The 8,129-nt window shown below is 41.3% G+C and overlaps 1 protein-coding gene across 1 annotated transcript; it reads right to left on the bottom strand.

The window, feature by feature from the left end:
* Nucleotides 1-332: 332 nt before the first annotated feature.
* On the bottom strand, nt 333-7,177 carry oxtra (oxytocin receptor a). The gene is given in 6 exon segments (XM_071538162.1): nt 333-586; nt 6,252-6,653; nt 6,656-6,802; nt 6,805-6,828; nt 6,831-6,909; nt 6,911-7,177. Coding segments are annotated over 6 exon segments (1,173 nt in total).
* Between the last annotated feature and the right edge of the window lie 952 nt (nt 7,178-8,129).

Raw genomic sequence — 8,129 nt, 5'->3', positions numbered from 1 at the left:
GGATCAAACATGTAAATATACATCTGAAAAAAGCAGACATTCAACTGATTGCTCAGCATGGTCCATGAGAAAGGAATTGACTGGTGAGAGTAAAATAACAAAAGAATGCCACCAAATATATACAACAGTAATCCATTTCACAACTCCACTTTAACCCACCATAAGAAAGTACTGCAAATTGAAGATACAAGACTGGTGTCTTTCCCCGTTTGGGTGTGAATAGCAAGCCTCAGGGACAGAGGTATCTGATGGAGTTGTCACTGCTTTGTATTGTGTGGGCAGTGGGACAAGGAAGCCAGAGGGAGGGAGGGAGGGAGGGATGGGGGTGTTGCTTATGTGGTGGAGGTTTGTGTGATGCTTCTCTGACTGCTAGTGCTCTTGATGGCATAGGTGGAGGAGTTGCTCTTGTGGCTGGAGTCAAAGTCATGCTCACAGTGGCACTGGGAGGACTTGAGGTAGCGTGCTGAACAGCACAGAAAGTTCTGCCTAAGGTCCTGGAACAGGTGCCCAGCGAAGCACATGTAGATCCAAGGGTTGCAGCAGCTGTTGAGGCTGGCCAGCAGCATGGAGATGATGAAGGGCATGGCTGAGGGAGAGGAGAGAGACAAGGTTTACTGTGCTGATACACTGCTAACACAAGACTTAAGAGTTATACCCAGTCTGGGTGTGACCAGACGCATCTTCTGAAAGCTTTGATTCGAACAAATGAGGATGTTAGTGGGTAGCTGAAAGCTGGGATCCACTGCTATTCCCATCATGAATATGACAAAATTATTTCCATTATTTATGAGTTTGTAGCTGAAAGGTAACACTGCTATTACGTACACACATATTTAAGTGTTTTTATTCCTATTAATGTATACGTTTATTTAAATTTATGCCCACTCACTTTTCTACCCACTTACTATCTTCTTCTAACATCCATTGCACTTGTAGGTCAGTCAAACAGCATTCACATTACAAAATGTCATGTGTGGTGTTCTGCAAGTACTGCAATTCTCACAACTTCCAGCAAGCCTCACAACATCCTTTGACTTTATAATATATAAGTCATTTACTTTTTTAAGAAAAATACATTTTAGACATTTAGCTGCCGCTCTCAGTGAATGAATGAGTATAAAATGTATTCAAGTCTATAGCACTCCAAAATGCACTCTTGTCTGAAAGGATTCTCAAGTAGTTGTTTATCCCTCACACATTCCTGAAATGTATATATGTATTTCTTCAGACTCAATCCTCACGTCAACTTACTCAGGTTTTTAACCTTATTCATACTATTAAGCCAAACTTACACGTACCGACACTTTTTAAATAGTTACTCTTCAGGTAACAAAATCCATTGAATTACTTTGAAAGTTCACATACTTTCACCATTGATTGTTCTTAGTCACCATTGATCTAGGCAAAAACCAAGGACCAAAAAACACTGTGAGCAAACATCTATTATTGTATTTCCATTCCATTTCCATATACTGTATATATACATGTATATATTTCATTTTGTGATAATACCACATATAAGGAATCTGTTTTATTCCTAAATGGTTACCTTCTCTCTCATCTACCAATAAAATATAGCACTGATTAAATTGGTCAGGTATAAATCAAACAAACAAAGGTAGACCAGTTGAAACAAGCAACAAAATAAAATTCCACACTTTCAAAAACAAAGTTAATACCCAGAATACACTTCTAAATGTTAAAATGAGAGAAGAGTAAATGCGGCTCGCATACTGTGGTGATATGTACATCACTCAGTGCGACCTGCAGTGGCGCGTTGGGTGACATTTACGCGACGTCGACTCCACCATCCAACTGACATTTGGCAAATGACTTTCGGATTAATGTAATTGGCTCATATCCCGTATTTAACCTCTTCTTGCTGACTGATAATCTCTCTCTCCCTGTCTGTGCTTATGCTCTTTCTCACAATGTCTCTAATGACTGTCCCTGTGCTCTGATGAAAATTGTTCAGTGTAAACGGTCTCTGGAAGGGCACAAAGCTCGCACGCATAATTAATAAGAATTGATCATCAGCCATTAAGGTTTTGATTTATGAGCCTACAAGAGGAATTTAATTCAGTGTAACTCATTCTATTCTCTGTCTATTACAGTGTCATAGGTGTTATAATCTGCTTTTGACTAAGCACGCTGCATTTTATCCTTTCAGATGCACAAAAGTAAAAGGCAGAATTATACAGCAAATACTGCAAGTATATTTATATCTGAGCAAGAAAATACAAATTTATCAAATGTCCCACAGCAAGCCAAAAGAATTCATTGCTGCGTGACTTCGCCGGATAACAACCTCAGTTCTCTAACAACACAAAACTGCAGAATTGCAAAATTAATATTATAATAAACTTTTATCCATGCATCGACTTGCTGTACTACAGGGTATAATGCTGGAGGACATATGTGGCACTAACAAAATGCTAAATACACCACTGAGGAAACTGCGAAAGGTCTCCAAACACCAGACTAACTAGTGGCTATCAAGCATTCTTATCAGGGTGGATGAGAGCAGAGAAGAGCCTGGATCTAATTTGAATTATGGGGGGGAATTATGAGGAAAAATCTTTACTCAATTAGCTCATGGTGCCTTTCACAAGGGAATGATAAATCATACTGCATAAAGGAAGACAGAATAATCATGTGCTGGTTGGTCAATCTGCCTGACTGTCGGAGCTGATGATAAATACCACAACGTGCAACATACAATAGGCTCCTTAGCAATTCATTAATGAGAACGCATCAAGCTGATTCTGCTTATTAGTACTTATGATCATCTCAATTTAATATTAAGACTGTTTTACATTATTTCTACATCATAAATATTGAGTAATATTTACAAATAAAATCGTTTACAGAGATATGATATGGTCTTGCTTTTCTCACTGTTTGTCATGACACTATGTACGATCTGGTCTATAACAATATTTAAGACTTGGAGACTGGAAACTGGGATTAGTGTCCATTAAGTACTTAATGCAAATCAATACTGCACAGAGGGTGAGTCAGCATCCGAGGCCGAGGGCACAAGGCTTAGCACGGGAGAGATGTTTGTATTTGGGAGAGATTTGGGAGATTGTATGAATGTCTGATTCAGGGTGTTTTTGTCCCCCACGCGATGAAATCCGTCCGTCCAGCCATCCATCAAATGTGACATCTCAGGTGATAACTCAGACTCCACTGGTCTGACAAAACTTGGAGGGATGATACATTTTGACACTGTGTTCTGGTGTTTAAAAAATGACTTTCAGAGCCGGACTGTATTATTATTATACATTCTATGCCGTCATTTAGGGCCGCAACCACTAAGAAGGGCCACATAATGGAATTATCATTATTGTTAATGGTGGGAGTAACTTGGTGGTTATGCTTGGAGTGTTTTGGGACCACAAACACTTCTTATTTAGGGCTTTGATTACACTGACTGGCCTGATGCAGATGCTGTAATTAAAGGTCATAATGTCAAACTTTGAAAGGCCATAACTGCTGTACCACCAATCCGATTTTGATATATTTACTTATATAAATTTCATTATCCTTGCCAGTACAATAATGAAATCCCACGACTATAGGAGCTAGGAATTCCGCGTACAGCTTCAGTCATGGATACTGCTGTGTGCTGCTGTTTGTGCAGCCTGTTTCTGCTGAGAGTGCCCTTTGCAGGAAAGACAGAGGCTGAAAGTAGGAGACTTCAATTTATGTTAATCTGTCAGTTTGATTCATACTGAAAGTGGAACAAAAATATGTCTTTATTGGATATGATCTCAAGGGAACACACAGTAATAACTTTCCATGGTAGAAACAATCAATCACAAACATGCTGGAACAATGGACATTTTTGTCCTGCACCATGGCAAAAAAAAAAGAAGTAAATAATCAGTGTTCATGAATCTAAACATTTTAACTAAGGTTGTATTTCACTTCGGTTTCATAAAAAGGTTAAGGAAATAATCCACAATAGAATAAATCAGGTGGTCTGATACAGAAGCACCCAATTCATATAATCTGTATGCGAGGTCTGTAATCTGAATGTAATGTCTGTAATAAGCAGTAATCACCTGTAATCAGGGTGATATCACACTGATTATTTATTAGGGAGCATATCACAAAGTATTGATACTCTCTTGGGAAACAGCTTTCTGTTATAGGCTGTCTGGGCTGGGCTCACTCTGCTGAGTCTAATGGACACTTTATCTCCACACACAGGTGATACTCAGCCCATCTATTGTACACAAACACTTGCACGTGTAACTGCCAATTCTAGCCTTTCTCTCTGATCGCTGTTCACGTGTAGAAAAGCCATCAGAGCGCTGGCCTCATCATCATGTTCCACTGCACTGATCGAGGCTCTGCAAAATAAAATGGATGAATCACTTTTTTCCATTCAAAAGACAAAGTATTATTGGCCCTTTTCTCTGGGTTACTATCTTCGAACAAAACAGAGCCGCTTTGAGCCATGTTACATCATTTCTGCCATCAGAGTCAATCCTTGTTATTGCATTATTGCATCCTGCTACGCAGCTCCTCTTGTAATACTTCACTAATTCAATGTTGAGGTGTTGCCCTCAATTTTAGAGGAGTTATGTGTATTATGAGACTGTTCAGCTCCAAAGAGTTTGTCATCCCAGGGCAACAGGCGAGGCGGTGCTGCTCGAGGAAGATGACAACGACACAGAAGCAGTCTGGTGGAACCTCGCATACAAACCCAGAGAAGCAAGACAAAGGCCTGCAATACCAAAGTCTGTTTACTCTCCCCTCATCGACAGCCATCCTGAGATTACCATATTATTTTAGTGCTTCTGCATTATTGTTCATCTTTGTCCTCTCAACTACGTTTTGTTTTGCTTCCCTTTATTCTTCCTGTATGTGGGGGGACTTACCGGCTTCCAACTTCTCCAAAAAGTATTTGTCTGAGGAACAACAAGGAAAGCTGAAAACGGTAGAAAGGTTATTTGTAAAACATACTGTCATTATTCTTTCTTTGTGGTAAAAGTTTATATTTTATTTCACAAGGAGATGCAGACATTATATTACTCTGCAAAGTCCTCCAAAGAATGGACAGAATTACATTTGCCCTTGACTTCACTTTTCCACTAAAACAATGGTCCTTCCAACAAACAAACAAACAAATAAAATTAGAATAACAAAGCATAAAATAATTTGGCTAACACAAGTTCAACCTCCCCTTTACCAAGGGCAAGTAAAGCCTTTTGTGCCTTTTAATTAGACCTATACCTACATGGAAGAATTTCAGAGATTGAGCACAGAGGCTCAATCTCTGAAATGTGTAAATAGAATTTAAATTGAAATTGCCGTGTTAAATGCTGTATTGTTATAGTTGTGTGGCCATAGCCCAGTATAGAGATCAATAGATATAGCGAACAAATTCATGTCTACTTAGGAGCCTATCGTGGTTAAATGTCAACGACACACTCCAACCTGCCTCACAGGCACAAATAAACCTGTTTGGCGCGCTGTTGCGCACACTAATTTGATTAATGATTAGCCATCACACGGGGTTCGCTGAAGCCTGTGAGGTGTTAGAAGACACTTGGAAATTTCTGTATCCAGATTTCATTCATGAAAATAATCGTGGGTAATTTAGGGATTCGAGTTTTCGCTTTAAAATTGTCTAATGTGATCTATAAAGAGTTCTATTTGCTCGCACCATGCGTTTGTGTTTTAGAAGATACATGAAATCCTACTTCTGCTTTGGTACTCTGGAGGGTGCAGCCTCCTGTACAGTTGGCCCATTGGCGTTCTGAGCTTGAATGGCTCAATCTGTAACCTCACTATCAGTCCGCACTGCACCCCATCATTGGTCGGATAGTCTACATTCTCTGATACTAAATCCACAAACCAGTAGAACCAGATTCTACTGAAGTTGGCCACACTTGAGTCCAACGCGCATGAATGAGGCAAACATAATAGCAGTGCCCAAAATACTGCTTTTGTTGCATCAATGTATGTAGTCTGTTTGCTCAGCCTGCGTACTGCTTACTTTCATCTTTGCAAATGTCGTGCGTAAAGCGAGCGATGACGCGCACCAAGAAGGATGCGGCAGACAATAAATCTGCCTACATTGGCGGCATTTTTAGGTGGAAATTTTGTCCGTGGAATGTCGTGTGAGTTCATACATACCACAGTGTTTAGGTGTTTAAAAGGTGTCAGGTCACCTTAGCCTGTGCGCATGCATTGGCGCGCACTTTGTAAATAATAAACTTTAAAATTCAACCTACCTTCACGGGGCGCTGCTGGATCCCACGCCGACCACATCTGAACGGAGAAAAAGGGGGTCCAGCAGACGATGTAAGCCAAGACGATCACAAATGTCATTTTCACTGTGGTTATTTTCGCCTTGGAGATGAGTTTAACGCTGCTCACGCGGGCCAGAGTATTACCCTTGGAGGTCTTGGGCGTGAGGCTTATACACTGCTCTCGCTTAGTTTTCAGTTTAAAGTTTTGCCATATTTTGAAGCTTATTAGTCCATAGCAAATACTCAGTATGGCCACTGGAATGATATATATGGTGAGACTGATCCAAGTGATATAAGCTTTAGCTCCCCAAGGCTGCACGAAGTCTCCCCAGCAGTCATACACTCCAGATCCAACTGACCCGACCTCCCTCAGGGAAAAGATGTAATCTGCGGGATACTGAACAACAAGCTCAGAACCCAGGAGAATATGACATAAAAACGGTCTTTTCTCTTGTGCAGAGAGCGGAGCGGCTGACAAATCGCCAAGCACCTGTCCACGGACATCAGAACTAGCATGTACGTGGAGGCGAACATCCAACGACCTGTAGGTATTTCACCACCTGCACAGAATGTCCGGTCCATAGAAGCGAAATGTAATGTCCCAGATGAGCTGAGGGAGAACTTGAAATATCGCCACAACCCAGATCGGCGATGCTGAGGTGCTTCATGAAGTAATACATTCGGGACTGGCTGTGCTTGGTAGTGTGGATGGCCAGCAGGACGCACAGGTTCCCCGCCAGTGCCAGAAACAGCACCAGCGCGAGAACAGTCACCTCCACCTTCGCCACCTCCTCATTCCGCTTCAGGGGGTTCGTCTGATTCAACCCACCGGTCCCGTTATCGAGGCTTGCGTTCCGCCAGGATTCGTTGAATTGCCAAAAGTCACTTTCATTTGATATACTTTCCATTGTAGCAGCCGTGTCCCTCTGCAGATGCGTCAGCGGTGTGTAGTCATGCAATGGCTGCGGTGGTCACCTGGAGGGTCTTAAATGACAAAGCCTTCCTTGCTTCCTCACAGGTGTCAAGATGAAGGGTTCGATTTAACGAGGCTTAACACATGATTCTTCAGCGAGGAAAAAAGGGATTCACTTTTATTGAATAATGCACATCACCCATGCATTGCTAAAATAGTGGGAGACGCAGACGCAGAAGTCCACAAAAGAAAGCAGCAAATGTTTCCTTTGATCTAAATATAATCCGAAACATTTGACAGAATGTGTAGCCTACGGCCGGCAAAACAGAAGTAAACTTCAAGTGAGGAAGGCTACAGTCTGGGTCTACACAATAGAACTTGCTCACTAAAATAACGCCAGTAGCCTAGTACAGTTCACTGTTCAGAGGTAATTCTCAGAACCAAAATCAAATCCAAAGAATTAGCAGAACATCTCCATTGCAGGTTGGGCTGTGGTAGAGCAAGTTACTTATCCCTTGCCTTCGAAATGAAATCTGAAAATCAAAATGTTTTCATCAAAGAATTGCTTTGAAAAATGAAAGCACCAGCATTCATCTCTGGTAAAAGTCGGAATGGGCAGCGCTATATAAGCCGCTCGTATATCTGTCCCCTATTCAGTCATAACAGTAAATAGTCTTACCGTTTACCACCACGAGGTGTCCGTGTGCGCCATTCAACAGTCACTGTGCAGCAGGGCGCCCCAAACCTTCTCATATCAAGTACACCCAAATGCATTGGACCACGGATCCCATAAAGTTTTGTTAGGTAAGATTTGACACAGAATTATATAACTGTCTATACTGTAGGTGGGGAGGTAACAGTGGCTACAATGAAGCCTGTGATGAAAACATCCTTATCATCCTTAGACATTCTCCCATTGTGCTATAACTTCTAGGGAGTAAAATAAC

The sequence above is a fragment of the Centroberyx affinis genome, unplaced genomic scaffold (genome assembly GCF_046629955.1).
Source record: "Centroberyx affinis isolate AG114_WGS23_722 - 3 ecotype Tasmania unplaced genomic scaffold, CSIRO-AGI_Caff_v1 ptg003216l_1, whole genome shotgun sequence".
Classification (NCBI taxonomy): domain Eukaryota; kingdom Metazoa; phylum Chordata; class Actinopteri; order Beryciformes; family Berycidae; genus Centroberyx; species Centroberyx affinis.
This window is presented reverse-complemented; position numbering and strand designations above follow the sequence as displayed.